The sequence below is a fragment of the Heterocephalus glaber genome, unplaced genomic scaffold (assembly GCF_053883595.1).
Source record: "Heterocephalus glaber isolate CG9 unplaced genomic scaffold, H.glaber_assembly_v1.0 deba00001779, whole genome shotgun sequence".
Taxonomy (NCBI): domain Eukaryota; kingdom Metazoa; phylum Chordata; class Mammalia; order Rodentia; family Bathyergidae; genus Heterocephalus; species Heterocephalus glaber.
Genome location: NW_028258466.1, coordinates 67,958 through 87,109, shown reverse-complemented (window position 1 = coordinate 87,109; position 19,152 = coordinate 67,958). Strand labels below are relative to the sequence as shown.

General features: G+C 44.1%; 1 protein-coding gene and 1 pseudogene across 18 annotated transcripts in view; one reads left to right on the top strand and one right to left on the bottom strand.

Annotated features, from left to right (window-relative positions):
• Hecw2 (HECT, C2 and WW domain containing E3 ubiquitin protein ligase 2) overlaps positions 1 to 19,152 on the top strand; it is a 356,226-nt gene that overhangs the window by 293,082 nt on the left and 43,992 nt on the right. For all 18 annotated transcript variants that reach the window (XM_021247748.2, XM_021247752.2, XM_087202670.1 and 15 more), the window contains 4 exons: positions 8,381 to 8,464; positions 11,372 to 11,481; positions 17,643 to 17,763; positions 19,034 to 19,147. In XM_021247748.2, coding sequence (XP_021103407.1) covers positions 8,381 to 8,464; positions 11,372 to 11,481; positions 17,643 to 17,763; positions 19,034 to 19,147 — 429 coding nt within the window. The remainder of the gene's footprint in view (positions 1 to 8,380; positions 8,465 to 11,371; positions 11,482 to 17,642; positions 17,764 to 19,033; positions 19,148 to 19,152) is intronic.
• Positions 16,343 to 16,485, bottom strand: LOC147820983 (U2 spliceosomal RNA; annotated as a pseudogene).

Sequence of the window (19,152 nt, the reverse complement as noted above, 5' to 3'; positions counted from 1 at the left end):
TGGAGCTGGGGATAAAAATGGCCTCTTCCAGGTCACATTCCAGTGACCTTCTCCAGCCAGGTACCACCTCCAAAGAACACATTCAGCCATAAACTCATCCATCGACAAACCCTCTGATGAGTAGAGCACCCCTCCAAACACAGAGACTTCAAGGGGACTTTTTGATCCAAACCTTAACACCAGTGTAGCATTTGATGCAGTCTTCCTTATCTGTGTCCCAGGCACTTAAATAATCGTTGTGTTTCCTCCTTAATATAATGAGGAAATAAAGAGTAGCCCTTGGCAGGTTGAAGTAGGCCTACCTCTTTATTTTGTGTTTTTCCTTTTCATGGTTTCTTCTAATCCAGGAGGTAGCAAGCTGTTGGTTTAGATTGTATTCATGTGTAGCTCCTTCTCCCTTGAGACTCCACTGCATGCATTTCCTCTAAAATGACTGTGGATTTCCATGCAACAGAACCTGGCCTTCACCTTCAACTGCTACACTGAAATCACTTCTCCTAACTTCATGTGTCATGCAAGTGTGAATGCTACCAAGTTGTTGTCCCTTCTCTCTGATTTTTTTCTCCCTTAATCTTGAAAGAGGTTTATTGACCCAGTTGGGAAAATCAGCATCGAAATCTGCTCCCCCTACCCCCGTGAGGTGATGTGCATCTCCACTGGGTGCCATACCTGACCGCTGGTTCTCACCAGAAGGCAGTAATCGCACCCAGATGCGCATATGCTGTGATGTGAAGACAGGAGCTGAAGTAATGTGGTCTAATCGGATATCTAATTACAAATGTCATTTATAGTAACTTTTAATAAAACTGTATTGGTGAATATAATGCATACAAATTCAATAAAACTTAGTTCTGCTGTTTGTGCACTATTCTATTGTGACAAAGAACCTGAATGTGATAAACCTGAACTGAGTTGAGAATTTCCTGTCTTCTGTGATTATTAGGTCCAGCCATTAAATCTCCTGGAGGCCAGTCCTGATCTCCCCAAACATCAGTGATAATTACTTTGGGCACAAGGATGAGTCTTCTTTGACTGACATGGAAATTCCCTTACCACAAAAATGTGAACTGTGATACTTTTAGTTGCCTTGTCTGAAGAATGTGATCAGTGCAACATTCGACTGCATAAATCAAGCCATTCTGTATTTTATGTTATTAGTAAATCAGTAACTTGGAGGCCCAAGAAATTCAGAGCCACAAAAGGCAAATAATACATGTTTCTAGATTCACCAGACTAGAAGCAAATGCACTCAGACCTACATCTTTCCATCATCCTATTTTGGGAGCTTTGTAGCTTTGTTATAGTTTGATTTTATTCTTAATTTGAAAAATAACATTTGCCCATTTTAAAGTGATCAAACAATACAGAAGTTTGCAGAACTTCTAAAAGCTGGCTGATATTAAACTCCATTGTTCAAAATTTCTAACCTATTTCTTGTCCAACTTCATAGCAAATTAATTTTTCTACATTTAATATTGGGCTGGAAATTTTAATCTGTTAAGCATCTGAACTCCTTGGTCTAAATAGCATGTACTTACTTGTGCTCATCCTGATGCATTTCCTGTTGTTGTTGTTATTGTTAGTCCCTGTGCAGCCCTGTCTCTGAGTTCTCCTGTCATTTGCTTACTGGTCATTCATGTGTCTGGAAGTCATCAGATCTTTCTTGTACTAACTTCAGATAGTTTAAAATCCAGATTGGGATTGTCATTTTCCTGTGGACCATTGGCACAAGCATAATTACTGGATTTAGAAACATCACGTAGGAATGGTCAGGGGAAAGTGCTGGTAGAAGTCTGTCTCTTCCTGGAGACCCGCAGTCGTGATCCTTGGAAATCAAGACAGTATTTACAGTAAGAGTTCAGACTTGGGGTCAGGCAGACCTGGGTCTGGATTCTGCCTCTGTAGTTTACTCACCACTGAGTGAGGCTTTCAAGAGCTCTCCAAGGTGTTACCCTAAAAATGATAGGATTTCTCACTTTGCAGTGTTCTTGAAAGATTAAATGACATAATAAATGTAAAGCACTGGGTTTTTAGTAAGCATAGTGAGCATCTGATAAAATGATATTAGTACATTAGTAGTCGCCTTTCATTGTTGAGTGTATCACAGGACTAAACTTAATTTGCCCCTGAAGTTATTCTAACCTTTAAACCACTAACTTTTAAACCATGTACATGGAGCCATGGTATCTGTGCATTAATTGAGGCATGCCTTGGGTCTTCAGCTCCGAGATTAGCTTCTGTGTAGCAGGCTTTCTGGGACTGTTTGCACAGTTTCCTACAAGAAGGGTTTCTCTAAACTCTTTTACACATAGCCCGTGAGACCAGCCGTGTCGCTCCATGCTTAGGCAGAGGCCTGAGCAAGGTTCAGCCGAAGTTACAAGGCCACGGGACCAGTGAGAAGACATCTTCATATGCAGCTCCTGTCCTGCAGGCCCTGTGAGAGGTTTGACATTTCATCCCCTAAGACAGCAAGAAACAGACTTTCAGAACCCGTTCTAAGTGCTTCCTTGTAAGCATTTTCTGTGGGATTTTTTGGTGTCTTTCTTTTTTCAAGCAAATTTACAAGGCGTAACAGTATAATTTCAATCATTAAATATATTTTTAATTAAATACTTGTTATCAAATGTATAATAAAATATTATAAGAAAATGTACACCTTTAGTTACAGACTCCAGTACATCCTAGATATTAATTCTTCATGATAATGATGGGCTTAGGGTTCAAGCTGTTTTAAGCCTTAGGAAAAATATATTTTAAGTAGGTGCTTTTGTGCATGATAACTAAACTCCTTTTATAGAGTCCAAAATGGTTTTGCTGGAAGGTGGTGCCCCCACTTGCAGGGAATCTGTTCCAAGATTGTCAGGGGATTCCTGAGACTGCCCAGAGTAATGAACCCTAGATATCTTGTGATTTTTCTCATGTGTATACGCATGTAGGATGAAGTTTAATTTATAAATTAGATATAGTAAAAAATGAACAACAATAGCTAATAATAAATTAGGACAATTATAATGAAAGTTATGTAAAATGTATCAATTTTTAATTTTTGGAAATTTCCGTGTAATATTTCTGGACTACAGTTGACCACCAGTAACCAAAATGATAGAAAATGAAATCATGGGTCAGAGGGAACCACTCTCTATAGACTTTTGCTTTATTGAGAATCATACTTCCTTCCATCTACTGAATTATGAGAAACGTAAGCCCTTCCCAAGGACTGTCCCTTTGATAGTCACAACATTGTTTTGATTTTATGAAGGGGTCAGTTTCTTATCTACCATATATCACAGACGTATTCACTAAACATGCGTGGAATGGGCCGACAGCACAGTTAGAATGGTTTGTTAATAACAGAAACTGAAAAAGGACTGGGTCATCAGAAATCTAGTTTGACTCTTTTTGATAGATCATACAGTCTGTTGTAAAAAGAATAAGTCATTGAGAGGCCTATCTAATAAATACTCAATAGTTTGAAATTTTGAGGCCTTACGTTAGGCCCTGGGCTAAGTATTTTATTTGTGCTCTATAATTGTGCTTAAGGTGAGGAAACCAGCAAAGAGAATTAAGTAATTCTTTGTTCTTAGCCTAGAGATTATTTATACTCACAGCAAATTTTACTCCTAATCCATGTCACTTCTCTGAATCCTAGGAATACATGACCATTTGAACCCAAGTGTCCAGATCTAACCTGTATGATGGGAGGGAGAGAAAGTGAGCTTTTCCACCGCTCGGCTGTTGCAGTCAGACAGGGTCCGCTGCTGTAATGAGGAGTAGGGACGATCAGGGCTGCTTCTCTCTGCACATTACATCACCGGGGAAGTCAGGGGTACTTCTCGAAACTACCCTCAAGCTGCTGTAAGAACATGTGTAGGTAACCTGTGTATGTAACCTGCAGGGGCTCGAGTGTATGGAGTTTAGAGCACATCCTCTTTAGATTCAGGCCGTGTTGGCTGGTTTCAGTGAGAATATTTCCTGTGGGATTGCAGCCCCGTGACTTGACTGTGCCCCTTGTCCTGGGATGACCCGCTCGCCTTGGCCTTCCTCGGTGGCTCCGTGTGTGGGAGGAAGTGGTTACCCAGCCTCAACTTTGTGAATCTGAGCGAGGTGCTAGCTGGCAACTATTTCCTAACGCCGTGCCACGCCCTGCAGTTCAGCATTGTGTTTAACAGTCGTGGCTCTTCTTGCTGAAGCACTGCCTCTGAGAAAAGATAGAGATTGCCACTGTACCTGTCTTTGCGCTTCCCACTGTGGATTCTGGTTTGGTAACTCTTAGATGTCAACTTTCTGGTTCTCTTCTTTTCCTCTGCCACAGCATAATATGATAGCAAGATTGTTTATTCCAAATGTGGAGCGGAATGTGGGCGTGCAGAGTGGTTATTTGGGCATTCGCGGGGCAAGTGCTTGCTTTGTCTTTTGCCAAGCGCTCCCCGTGTTCTCAGTGCAGGGCTGGGAGACCAAGATGGAGGAGGAAGGGCTTTTCCTCCAGAAACCCGCGCTGCAGCAGAACTTAGGGTCCTCACTGCGGCCCTCAGGACCGAACAGACTTTCCTCTCGCCACAGAGTCCTTCTAATGCGACACCTTTAACCAGTGAACTTGATAGACCTATTCAAGGAATAACCAGACATCCCCAGGCAGGTATGTCTGCCTTTAATAGCATTTCTCAGACTCATGATAGGTCCTGACCGAGTGAACTCATGGAAATTTGTGAGGGTTGAAGCTGTTCTTTTCCATTCTAAAAGCAGAAGAAATCCTGCATATCCAACACAGGAACTTTAACGACTTTTGTGTGTATACAGATTTCTTACAATTACAGCTTTTGTAAACTGTAAGCCAAAAGATACACGAATTAAGTAAAAACTAAGAAAATTAGTAAAACTTGAGTTAATACTTAATGTGAAGACGGTTTGTTTTTCAGAAGCCAAACTACCAGTGTGGAGACCATTGTCAGTGGAAAGGCCCATTTGGCTTGTTTCACTCCTGTTTGATTTGGTTCATTTATTTCACCTCTCGTAGTATATCACATGTATCCAGGGCGTGATCACCGATCACAGTCGCCACTTTCCCTTCTGGACTAGAACCACAGCTGTATGTACCAATTCCTTGTTTTATTAAGCCGTTCGTGTATAGTGTTCCCCAAGCATAGCACTGAAGAACTGTGGTATCATCAGGTGTGCCGGGTGGGCGGGTTCTGCCACCACCTTCCCATTTGCAAACTGCTGCAGCGCTTTTGTGCCTGGAATAAGCCTGGACATCTTTTATGCATATTTAGCATAAGTCCATACTTGACTTTTAAAGTCTGTCTCTTCTGTTTTCTCTTTAGCTGGTGGCAGCTTACATTACTTGGCTCCCCTTGGTCATTTTCATGATGCAAACTGACATTGCACCAGGAAAACTTCTTTCTCATCTATGGGAGGACTGTGGATGTGCCCCACACAGGGACCATTGCTGTGGTCTTCACCCTCCAGGCCCTGCCAGCCCGAGCACAGCCAGCCCGAGCACAGCCAGCCCTGCTCTGCTCGCCACCCCTCCCAAGTCCTTCCCTGCCTGCTTGACCACAGCCCTGTAAATGCCGGCGCGAACCCCAGTCACATGGCGGGGTTCAGTCGGGTGACATCCGTGACACACAAATCACACTTCTGTCACTTTAGCCACTTTGATCACAGCATGAAAACATAAAAGTTAAAAATTCTTGCAGAATTCAAGATCTTGCCTGCAGATTTCTCATAGACAGGGACACCAGTTTGAGCAACACTAGTCTGTAGAATATTGGGCAAATATCTGATAACCAGGGAGCAGTTCCTTTTTCATTCTCAGAAAAGATGTGACATTTCTGAGGATTTTGGAGACTTCAGCCTACTTCTCTCTTCCTCTGCCTTGATGTGCTCTGGACCATCAGTAAAGGGAAGCCCTTGTTTCTACACCAAAGGACTTCACAAAAGACCATCTAGACTGGGTGCCGGGATGAGGCCTGAACAGAGTTAGGTTCAGTGGGCAGGACAGTTTGCAGTCTCACAGAATACTGGAAATGCCTTTGACTTTCTCTCTTCTACTGTGCTGCAAGCTCCTTGATTCGTGATTTTGTCTCAGCCCCTATTGAGTTAGTTCCCAGTGTGTGGGACCATGCCTCACCCACAGGAGGTGCTCAGAAAATGTTTGTTCAAAAACGAGTGAATATTATTGTAAGAAAGTACTCAGTGGTGTGACATACACCAGATGACATGTCCCCGAGTCCACCTGTAGCTTGTTGCTGTGACAAGTTAGCTGGTGTGGCAGAAGACTCGCCTCAGCGTGCCTTTGGCATGTTTTCGCCTGGAGAATCAGGCCTTCTGCCTTCACTGCCTAGCTGTGAGTCGCTAGAGTAACGGAAGTTTCCCAGCTGGCGCATTTCCTCCAGGCCTCCCCTTTCCTGTGCTGGCGCCATCATCCTTGTGACTCAGTTGGGCTGTGACATTTTTCTTATTCACAGGAAACCTAGAGGCCACAGTCTGGAACATGCATTTTTGACGCATTCATAGATCTCTATCCAGTTAAGGCAGTTAGGAGAGAGCTGAGACTGTTCGTTTTTTATTTTGTTCTGTTTGCCAGATTTCATTGTGAGGATAAACTGAGGAGATAAACTTTGTTGGAGATAGCTTTTGATTCTCCAAGATAACACACCTTGTTACTAAACCTTAGACAAGTACTTTGGTTAAGTAACTGTCCATTTTTCTCTGAGGTAATATTTTTTTCTAATTTAGCTTTTTAAAGCCAGTATTTATATTTCTCACTTTAAAAAAAACATTGAGCAGATAACGGGCCATCAGACACACGATCCTTCACTGGAGGAAAGTGTCTCGGTTCTGGCCTGGACCCTGTGAGAAGATTCCAGCAAGGCCCTGTCAGTTCCTGCACACCCACGTCCACCACTCACTGCTTCATCGTCTTTTTAAAGAATATTAATTAGCTCTGGCAGTAAAGGATAGAAAAGAAAGTGGGCCAGTGCGAAGATTCGATGCTTCACATACTAATCTATTGTGTCAAGTGGATCTAGCCAGGAGAAAGTGAGGACCTAATGTGTGTCTTGCCTCATAAGTGGCATGGTTAAGAGTGAATCACTTTCTGTGTATTAGGGAATTTGTCATCTGAACAAGTAAACCTTGCCTTCCACCTCACTGCCTTCAAGTCGTTAAGCAATTTCCTAACTTGGAATCAGGAAATCTAAAACGCAGTGGAACTTTATGAAAATCAAGTAGAAAATCAAGATGATCTATAGAGAAGAACTAAATCTAAATAAAGGCACCAAGCCTGATTTTCATGTAGCAGCACAGTGATTAGAATATATTGACCTTGGCACTCAGAGTAAAATTGTCTATCTTGTTGACATCCAGGATCCAATCAAATGTAATGGCTTCCATCCCATAGTTAGTGTTGTTATTTTTTCCTATCTTATAAAAAGAAGTACGGTGTACTTTGATATGGTATAAATGAGAGAAATGGTAAATGAGAGAAAACGACTGGGAAAATTTTTATTAAAAGTGTATCTGTATGACAAGTTGAAAATAACAGGAGGATGACTCTAAAGAAAAAGAAAAAACTGGTGTTATCGTTATATCTGTAATAAAATAATAGTAGCCATAACAGCACCATGTTTGATATGTGTATGGGATCGGTATGTATATGTGTGTATAGGTATATACACACACCCACAGGTGTGCACATGATCTGTTTCACCAACTGTGTAACTAAGGGTGCTTCAGTTTCTCATTTATTTAAAAAGCCGTGTGCTTTTATATTGAAGTCATAAGGCATAGGTACTCTCTGCTTCCAAGTAGGAACCAGCTCATCGCGCATGACTTAAAGGTAAATCCTTAGGAAAACACCACATCTCTCTTCATGCCTGTTTTGGATGGCAAGGGACAAACCCTGCTTTTAATTTTTATTTATTTTTGCTTCTGGGAATCCAACTCCGGGCCTCATGCTTGCCAGGCAGGAGCTGCACCGCTGAGCTACATCCCTGGCTGAACCGTGCTTCTCAGAGGAAGAGGGGAGCACCCTAAAGCTGTTGCTTGGGTTCTGGCTCACAGCCGGCCTTAACTCCAAATGCATTTACTAGTTAGACGGTACTGCTGCTGCTTGTAATACTTAGGCAGCAAAATGTCCAGATGATCAAATGATCTTCTGCCCTGCGGTGCTGGAAGTGGGGGTATGGACGCTCACCAGTCCTCCCTTGCAGGCAGGGACTGTGAGTCTTGGGATGTGTATTCCTGGGGTGTCACAGAGTGGCTGCCACATCATAGGCCCCAGGAACTGCAGGGGCTGTCATGAACCATGTGTGTGACCACCGAATTACCTTCCAAAAGCCCATCACGTACAATGGGAGCTGTTTCTTTGTCTGCATAGGGAGAAGATCCAATTTATCAGAACGGAAGGGACGCCAGGATTGGTGCGCCTCTCGAGTGATGCAGACCTCGTGATGCTGCTGAGGTAGGTGACACTAGGGCCTGGGGTGACAGTTCCGGGTCCTCAGCTACGATGGAGCATTTTGGAAAACAGCATTCCGTGTTGGTAACCTCAAAACGTCTCCCTCGTCTCTAGAGACTTAAGGAAATACTCATGTTGAAGACTTAGGGTGCTGCTTTAGTGAGCCTCCTTTCATTTTGCATCTGTTCCCCCTGCCGCGAAGGACGTGGCGAGGCAGGACAGCTTCAGACACTGACCGGATGTCCCATTCAGAACGGAGCGGATGGTAACCAAGCAAGGCACTCACAGCTTAGCCCCTTGGTGTGGCAAAGAGGTCATATTTATATTTGTTCTCAATTCTTTTCTCATAATGTGGTTTGTTTCTTTTTGCTGATTCAAGGTATTATTTATTTACTTTGTGGTTTTGAGAGTTTAGGCTTGGGAAAGCAGATCAGAAAGTTGAAATTTGGTCCCTGTGCTCACTGCTGACTTGATAGCCCTTCATAAAACCGACCAATTGTATTTTCTTTCACGATAGCTAGATTGGCTTCGGTTTTAAGTTTTAGAGTGGTGTAGAAGGGAAACTGTCAGGTTTTCAAAAGATTTTCTTATTTTTAATATTATCCCTCAAATGTAGGAAGCCAGAGTAAAAGAATGCTGTGCTCTGCCCAGTGGCAGGGACACAAACCACTGAGGTTGCCGTGGAATTACGGGGACGTCACCCCGAGCCAGTGAGGCTCTGTTTACCCCGAGTGCTGACAGCCTCGCTCAGGGTTCTCATGAAGTTCTCAACTTGGCCCTTTCTGGCTCTCCCTCCATGGTTACCATATTAGTTGCTGTCTTCTGACTGCCACTTGATGGTTACCAAAGAGTTGTTTCCCTTGTGTGTGTAGTTGAAGCATAATTGGAAAGGATGCAGTTCCTCTCCATAGGCAGCTCTGTCCTGTGATTCTGAGCAGCACTTGTGAGTGGCGGTCCCGTCTCCATCTTGGGCTGGCCCCTCCTACGGGCTGCAGAGCCAGTTCTGAGAGTGGCACACAGCACCAGGTGGCCCACTGGTACCAGAGGGTGTGCCTACCCAAGTCCGGCTGGTGATAAAATAATAAAATTTTGTTACAAACTTCTGGGTAGGATCTGACTCTTGCTTATTCTAGAAATCTAAATCTGTTTCATTCAAGTGATGAGTCCTGCTTTTGGAATTAGTAAAAAAGAAATACTCATGATTATCCTTCACCTCTCCTTACTGAGTCATCTTTAGGTGTATTTTCTTAAATATTTTATTACAATAGACCTTAGAATATTTGAGCTTTCATAAACCCCACATTTTACTTGAATTTCTGTGTTGTGTGGTTGAATTAAAAAATATCTGACTCTCTTCTAGGAAGAGCAAGGCCACATTGTCCCCTGTTTGGGGAATAAGCATCCCTGAGGCTTCATGGGTCATGTGAGACGTGCGAGAAATCCACTCGTGCGACTGCCACAGACAGATGATGTTTGCAGTTCTAGACCCTTCTTTCACTTGAATGACCAGCTATACTTATTATTTTAATAATTGCACACAGTGATATAGTGTGTTATATGTGCCTGTTTAAAAGTAATATTTAATGATTATTGAAACTGTGGGTGTTTTATTCATATCTTCAGTTTTTTATTTTTGTAGCATTTTGAAATTTATACCATCTCAGTCAGTGACTATAAACTTAGTGTTCTTGTGGTATACAGAGTAAAGAGTTGTATCTGTTTCTGTAGTTTGTCTGTTTGTCAGAAAGAAAAATCACTCCTGGTGCAAATGTGCTTTATTGTCAGCAAACCACATATACCTCTAGGACATTATTTAATTCAAAATAAGCCCTTATAAAGTTATTTTCCAATGTGACTATTACAAACACAAGAATTTTAAATGATCTTGTGTTTTTATTGATTATTCCATATAAATAACTTAATAACTCCAGTCGTGTAAAGTAAGTACTTCTCTCAGATCTCACTTCTCATTGGTAAATTTGGCCACATAAAAAATAAGTTTATATGATGCAAGATACCACATACAAGGGTGACAGGTGATAAACTGGAAAAATTATTCACAACGAACAGATGAAGAATGCCCTTAAGTTATTTTAAAAGAAAACCCCAAAGAAAAACAATTAAGGGTATGAAAAGATCAAGGAAATCGATGCATACATGGCCAATAAACTCATGGAAAGATGCTCATAGTCATAAGATGCAATTTCAAATCATGCTTCACACTATAAGATTTGAAAAAAATACAGAACCCTGATAATACTAAAAGAGGAACATGAGTATCCTACGTGTGGGCTCAGTGGGCTTACAGTGTCCATAACCTCCTTGGAGTACTAATTGATAATCTTTGCCTAGCCCAAAAGACAGAAGCATTTTGACCAGGCAGCTCTTCTTTTTCTTGGAGGTGTACACCGTGTTCACACCAAGAAACTTTTTTACACATTTACAAAGTAACATCGAGAGGGTGTTCCTGGTACCATTGTTGATAAATGAGCATAGTTGTCAAAACGCATATGGATAAGTAAACTGATTTACTCCTAAATTACTCTGCTCTCTAGCAGGCAAAAGAACAAACACTGTAGATCCTAGTTATCCACTTAGCTATCAGAACTAGAACAGTATTTTTGAATGAGAAAAGATCTCAAGAATGCCATGTAATTACAGAGCTTTATGTAATTTTTAACATGCATAAGGAAAGCTGCATATTATTTATCTCTATACATACACACATGTATACATGGATATTATATATATACGAGTGTATGCTACAAAATATAAACTTATGGAAGGAAGGATCCTTAGATCCTGGTAGAGGAGAACAAAAGGAACATGTCGTGTGAGGAGTGGACCTGCCTGCTCGTCCCAGAAACACCTCATTGACTGCAGCATGTGTTTTGCTTCCTGTCTCCCCAGCTTGTTTGAAGAGGAGATAATGTCATATGTGCCTCCACACGCCTTACTGCACCCCAGCTACTGTCAGTCCCCACGCGGCTCTCCTGTGTCCTCACCCCAGAACTCACCAGGTGAGTCCTCTGCTGCCCGGTGAGCGCCCTGCAGAGTGAGCCACAGGACAGTCACCCTGTCCTTCACAAGAACCAGGAGGAAACATGGGGTGCAGGTTCAGGACTACAGGTGCTTCTCACGTGGTGGCTGCCATCCCTTAAAAGTGGCTTGTTCCCATGGGGCTTGTTTCGACAGGTGATGAATGGACAGTAAAAGTTAATAGTGGGATGCGCTCAAATACAGAATTTACTTTTCATGCTGTTAGGTAAGACCAAATATATCTTGGAGAATGTTAAGGTACAAAATACCATGTTAGTTTTTTTGAATTTAAAAAGTTCTAGTGGGCAGGCAGGTTGGATAGACAATAAAAATAAAGTATCACTCTCAAGAAATAAAACAATTTACCTAAAACATAGGGTAAGCCATCCGATGTAATGGACTTGGATATATGTCCCTGCGGGATGAACTAACTGCATTAGTTGGAAAAATAAAAGCAGATGAATGAGCAGATAGAACACCAGAGAGATAAACTAAAATCTTTAAGTTTGACTCTTTTTGAAAGAGGTAAATGTGAATCAAGGACTAAAGGGGCGAGTGAGTGAATGGTAAGTGAAGAAATGGTAGAAAACAAAGCTTAGCAGATGAGTGTTTTAAAGAAAGTGGAGCTGATGCTGACAGAACACCAACTATGTCTACTCTTACTAAAGGCAACATACTGTTCACAGTTTAACAGCTACCAGAATTGAAGACTGTTTCAGTAGAAATCCAACCTCAGATGGGTCCCTGGAGGCTGCTCTGGGTTCTTTGATATGCGACATGTGTCTTCACATGCTGCTATAAAAAAACAGTGTCCGAATTGAACACCCAAACAGGAAAAGGTCTATTTGCTCATTCACAGAGCACACATTTATTGGGCATCCAACCACGACCTAAGCACTAGGCTTGACCTGGTGGTCGAGTTGGATGACACAGCCTCTGCCTTTGAAGCTCACGGCAGGACGGTGAGTCAGCGCTGACTCTCGGAGCTCTGTGTCCATCCCTCGGTGTAAGGAGCTGTGGGAACACTCTTCCTCAGGCCAGGCTGGGGTGTTCGGGAGGCTGATGCCTTAGCCCCGTGACACTTTGATAAAAGGCTGGAGGAGATGGAATGAATTCAGGGAATAGCCAGGAAGCGGTACACCAGGACTTTGGGCCCTGGTGGGGAAGAGATGAAGCACACTCGCAGCTACACTACTGGTAAAAGCCATGTTTCAGACAGATTTTTTACAAAGTGATCTGATCCTTTTTCTTGGGACTACGATTTCACCCTTTTTAGTGGTGTGAGAATAGTACTGTAGAGATTATGAGAGCCGTACATGTGAAGGTCGCCATTCAGAATGCCTAGGGACCTGGTACTCTTTCCAGGCTTCTTGCTGTTCCAAGCACATTTCCATGTCTTTCCAAGTACAGAAGAGAGGGGCTTTGGAAGCTAACTCACTGCTTTCTGCAGCTGCTAAAGCGCTCACCTAAAATCTGTCAAAATTCTGGAATGTGAAGGCTTATTTTTCTAGCGCCATTCTCATGCCAGTCCCAACCTCAGTTATGCCATAGGGTTCATTGTGCCAAAGAGAGGACCTACATGTTTTTTGAAGCTGCACATTTCTAGGAATTTAAATTCAGCAACACCTAATTTGTCTAATAGCTTTGGAGATGTGCGGTCCAATGTGAATTTTCCAAGTAACCAAAGCTGTGACTTTAACTTTGTAAGAATTTGTTTAACTTGCTATTTGCTGAAACTCTGTAAAGGCATCATGTTTCTCCTTGCTTTCGTGTACATAGCAGTGAAGATGTTTTGTGGTTTGGGGGAAATCAATGTGCCAATGAATTAGGTGCAGAGCTGCAGGACTTGAGTAGAGCTGGGCCAGCTGGAAGCTAAGACCAGCACTGGGTCACACCCTAGAGAAGAGAGAAGGCTCCAGGGGAGTGGAAGTCGCGAGGATCCTTTGGGAAGGTGCTCCTGACAGAAGCATTGCCTGCAGCACGGAGTGGAACTCCTGCAGTGCATCTGCTTTGTGCCTCCCTCTCCACCCAAAGTCTTAGCATCTTGTCGGCTGCACGTCCGACCTCCTCACCCCATTCTGTCTTTTCTGTCCCTCTTGTTCTTCCATGTGTATAGCAGCACAATTCTTAAGAACTAAGCAAGGGAAGAAGCAGCCTGTATGTCCAGATAAATGAGTAAAGAAAATGTGGTATTTGCACACAATGGAGCAGAACTCTGCCATAATGAACTTGAGTCATTTGTAGGAAAACAGATGTACCTTGAGATCATAATGTTAAGTGAAAAAAAAATCAGACGCACGAGCTTAAATGTTGCATGGTCTCTCTAATATGAGAAACCCACAGTAAAAACAAAGAGCAAAATAAAATAGATAATAGGAAGTAGGGAGACAGCTCTTCTCAGTGGGAGGGGATCAGGAGATGGAGGTAGAACGGGAGGGACAGGGAATGAAAAAGGAATGGAGGTGTGCTATGCACGCGTGACAGCTCCACACAAGGAAAGTAAGCAGAGTGTGCTGCAGATGTGGACTAATAAATAGAACACAAAGAACTGGCAGGGCAGTGATGGTTAATGCTAAAGCACGTATAAGTGGTTTGTTACAACAGCATCATCACCAAAGGCCTTGTGCATCAACCCTGTGTTGCCAGGGCCTCCGCAGCTAACGCCCTTTACCAGGAGTGGGGATGTAGGCTGGGCTTGCTTTTCTTGTGCACAAGGATGGGATGCGCTGTGGCCTTTCCCGAACCCTTTTCAACATCTCCATTCCAGCTGCCCTGTGGTGTGCCGCTCCCTAAGGTTATCAGATGTGAGAGTCCTGTTTCCGTTGAGTCTCAGGAGATTTTCATTGTCCTCCCCCTTCCCCTTCTCTGTCGGTGACTGTGCCCTTGGAAGCTCACTCCTGCTGGCTGCGCTCTGGGCCATTTGGGTAGAGATCTGTGGTTTCCCAGGCTGGAGCAGGACAGCTCCACTGCGCCACTCAGGTGGCCACACTGACCTGTCCAGGGGGACAGCAGCCTGGGGCTCTTGGAGTTCACCCGCCTTGTGATGCAGGCATTGTCTTTCACGTAGGCAGGAAGCGCTCCCCTGTGTGAGCCCGGGATCTGCCGGACGTTTTATTGGTCCCGTTGGATCTTCCTTCCTGGGAAGAAAACGTCCTCAGCCAGGGGTGCTCACTGGGATCCCCTGGAAAGCTGTAGAGAGCGCTTCTGCGGGCGCCACCCCAAGACTCCAGTGGATGAGTCCTGCGTGACTCCAGTATGTGGGCAAGGTGGGGCACCACTGCTAGGAGTCTCTTCTGTTCTCAGACCTGTTAGGTCGAGTTTATTCATTTTCTCAATGCCATAACTCAGTCCTTTGGTTAAAAGATTCATAGCTAGCTGGGCGTGGTGGAGCATGGCTGGAATCCCAGCACTCAGGGAGGCTGAGGCAGGAGGAGCTCATTCCAGCTCAGTCTGGGCAACTTAGCCACTTAGTGAGATCCTGTCTCAAAATTTTTAAAAAGGGAGCTTGCATGAAGCTCAGCACAGAGGCCCTGGTTTTGATCCCTTGTACCTCCCCCACACACACACACATAAAAATCATAACTCTACAGACAGACCTCTGGACATGTCATTGGTCAGGAGCCAGTTATGTAACAATCCACTCCTAAAACCCCAGTGCAGTTCCCCACGTGTTCAGCATTTACTGTGCTGCAGGCAACAGTAACATTTGTCGCTTCTTCAGGGCTTTTTGTGCCACAAACATGAATGTGCTGTTGTCCCCAGCTTAGAAGGCCTGAAGCCCCACTTCACACTGCCTTTGCCTCCGACAGACCCGCTCAGCTCCCGAACCCGTCACTGCCAAGTGATTTGGACAGGAAACAACATCTCCTTTTCTTGGTTACAGAGTGATGATGATGGTAATGATGGTGATGATGATGATGATGGTGATGATGGTGATGATGGTGATGATGATGATGATGGTGATGGTGATGGTGATGATGATGGTGATGATGATGGTGGTGGTGATGATGGTGGTGATGATGATGGTGATGATGATGATGATGGTGATGATGATGGTGATGATGATGGTGATGATGGTGATGATGATGGTGATGATGATGATGGTGATGATGATGGTGGTGGTGGTGATGGTGACAGCCTCTTCTAGACTTGTGAGGATTTCTCCAGATCCCCGATGTGTGCTGCAGCATCCCTCCTGTGTAGCAAGCATGTAGCAAACGGCAGCACCTGGTGTGGCTCCTAAACCACGCTATCCTCAGAGCCTCCTGTTCTTCTCCCTGCTTGCCTCTGCCACCCCTCAGTGTGTCTCACTGTGCCTGGGCCTCTGAGTCGCCAAAGTACTGGCTGGGCCGGCTCCTCTGCCGCAACAGCTGCTAGCTGTGCCTCCACCCTCCTGGCTCTGCCTCCCTCTTTCCACCCTCAGTCCTTCCAGCACATTCGGCAGATGATTTCTCCAATAAATGCCCCTCGTGTGCTACTCCCATGCTCAGGAACTGCCCCCACCCCGCCTTGTGTGCACATCAGCTAGGCCCTTTGCATCCTCCCCACTTGGGCTCCAGCCCTTCTGGGTGATTTCATTTCCCTTCCTGTTGACTCCCAGCTGAGCAGGGTCTCAGCAGCCTCTCTGCATACTCAGGCTGTGCCCATCCCAGCCCGCAGACCTGCCCGGAGGACAAGATGCTGTCCCCTTTGGACAGTCTGCCTCCTGGACGCCTCTGTCCTAGGTCTTCCCCACCTCGTCTCACTCCTCCCCTCTGGCATCACAGTGACTCCTCTGTATCACTGGTGTTCAATGCAGATTCCTGGGCGCAGCGTGGACAGCCCAGCTGCTGGTCTCCCCAGGGAATGCAAGCCAGTTTGAGAGTCTTAAGTAACTTGCACACACACACACACACACACACACACACACATATATATATAAACTTGAAATACAGTATAATTGTTAAATGCTACACTTGATCTTAGCCAAAAGGCTGAGAAGCGATTTATAATTGTTAAATGCTGACAATGACTTTAATTTTTTTTTAAACACGTACAGACAAAATAGATCTCTAGGACCGGGTATAGCCTAGAGCTGTACTTTATCTCCTCTGCTTTAGAGTTTGTACATCATCTTGTTTCGGATTCTTCTCCTTGACGACAGCTCCACCTGATTCACTTTGACCCTCTGTTGTTGAACCTGACACAGTAGTGGCCCTGCATAATAAGCATGACCCAGTTCCCTTGTGGAATAACTTTTTAATGAATTTGCATGGTGTGTTGTGAGCAACAGCGCAGTGTGGGTTTTGTTGTTGTTTTCCTTCCGCTGGGAAATATTCAGTGGACGCCTCCAGCAGTCTTTGTTATGCTTCTGGGTTCGATTTCCATATTCATCATCAGTTTAATATCCCAACTTGCTGCACACAAAGCCAGATTTTTCTGTGGAAAGAGGAAGAAATTGTGTCAGTTTTACATTTTATTAATAACACTTGGCTACAGAGTGACATATCAGACAATCCATAGATACTGTAATTGGTGCGTTAAGAATGTGATAGATGGTAGTGTTACTCTTTGTGTAAACAGGTGACATGTGCCTTCTGCAATTATGTTTGAATTCTGCTTGTTACAATTATTTGACTGAAATTGGAAGTGTACAAAATTGTGTGTCTGAAATCATTCCTCGGTACAGTGTGTATGGGAAAGAAGTTCGTGTGGGCTTTTTGGGTGAGGGATTTGGGGAGAACGATATACACTCAGTGTCCTTGTCCTCTGCCTGTACCTTCACACTGTAACTTCTGTCTAACTGCCGTGATTTCATTTCGGCACAAGTGGAGACGGTTAATGCTAACAGCTACCATTGGACACGAGAAACTCTGCTCGACTCATTTGTGTCAGCACTGAAAAGGGGACGTATTCCAGAGACTCACTGGTGTCCTCATAACCATTCAGACAAGATCTTTATTTTCAGCCAAAAAGCAATGAAGAAGACTTCTCCTGAGGGCCTGGCTAAGCTTTTCTGTGTCCGCCACTTGCAGAGGGGTCGATGTGGAGGCTGAGTATTGAGAGTCTGGTTTTCTTGTTAACCGTGGGGACTCTCACAGCGGTGGGATGAGCATGCAGCCAAGCACTCACCCAGGCTGCCCTCTGTCGCTGTCTGCTGCAGGTACTCAGCGAGCCAACGCCCGGGCTCCGGCCCCTTACAAGCGAGACTTTGAAGCCAAACTAAGGAACTTCTACAGGAAGTTAGAGACTAAAGGATACGGACAAGGCCCGGGGAAATTAAAGTAAGTCAAACATGATACAAACCGCATGATTTGTGATGCTGAACCTGGGACCACGAGCCTTTATTTTAGTGGGCGTAATTCTCCAGGCATTTATAAGTGACCAGAACATGGTTCTGGAATTAATCTCAGTTAGGCTCAAGGTTTTAAACCAAGTAATGATGAGACTACCATTTTCCATGTGAAAATAGAGGCAGAACAAAAGCTGATCTATTTTCTTGCCCTGAACAGTAGCTCTCTCTTGGTTTATGGAACATTGCTTAGATATAAAGGAATAGTGATTGGGTTGGGGATTTAGCTCAGTGGCGCTGTGCTTGCCTCAAAAGCACAAGGTCCTGAGTTCTGTCCCCAGTACTAGGGGAAAAAAACACTAAAGGAATAGTGATCAGTTCTCTTTTCTCTGTGAAAGCAACTTCACTTGCCCAACAGAATGAGTTGTGAGTATTGTTTCTGCCCTTCATCCACCTCCCTTTCAGAAGGGATCATGTTGTTTGGCCTAGATTTGTTTGCATTCCCTACTTCTTCTCCTCCTGTGCCAGCTGCATCCCCACCAGAGCTCATTGTGCCACCTGACCCAGGGTGGGAGAGTCACCCCCAGAAAGCCACTGTGACCCTGGCTTCAGCCCCCCCTCCTGTCCATTGCCTGTGAGAGGTGCCCTCGTGTCGTAGAAGGGTGACTTCAGTTGTCATCGTCACTTGTCGACTATTTGGCCAGAAGCATCGTTCATTCTTATCTGTCCTTTAGAGAATCTCAAGATGCACTTAATTTAAAATTAAGTTAAGCACAACTGTACAGGTTTTTTGTCTTGTTTTTTGCTTTGGAGAGTACAGGTTTTTCTTCTCTTCCTCTCTGCTGGTTCTCAGTCTCCTAGGTTCTTAGTAATTGAAATCTGGGTGCAGTAATTGTTTGGGTGCACTCAGGATTAAAGCATTATGTCATAGGCCTGTTCTCCCTGCAGTAAGCAGAAGTTGTAGGGTGTGGGTGTGTGTGTTATGATTTTGCCTTCTGGGATAATGGATCTGGCCACTCGGAAAGGACTCGGTGTTTCTCAGGTGGGGTGCTCTGTTTACCTGTGATGCTTACGTAACTTTTACTAATGCTGTTGAAAGTTGAAGACCAATGTGTGGTTCACTGCAGACAGCCATGGAATTAAGTAACTTTACTTCTCACCTAGTTAACTGTTGTAAATAGACATTAAATGGCAAGTGCCAAGTTCCAGAGAGACAAGGATCAGGAAATAATCTGTTTTTCAAATTATTTCTCTATGGACAGATTAATTATCCGAAGAGATCACTTGCTGGAAGATGCTTTTAATCAGATCATGGGCTACTCCAGAAAAGACCTGCAGAGGAATAAGCTGTATGTCACCTTCGTTGGGGAGGAAGGGTGAG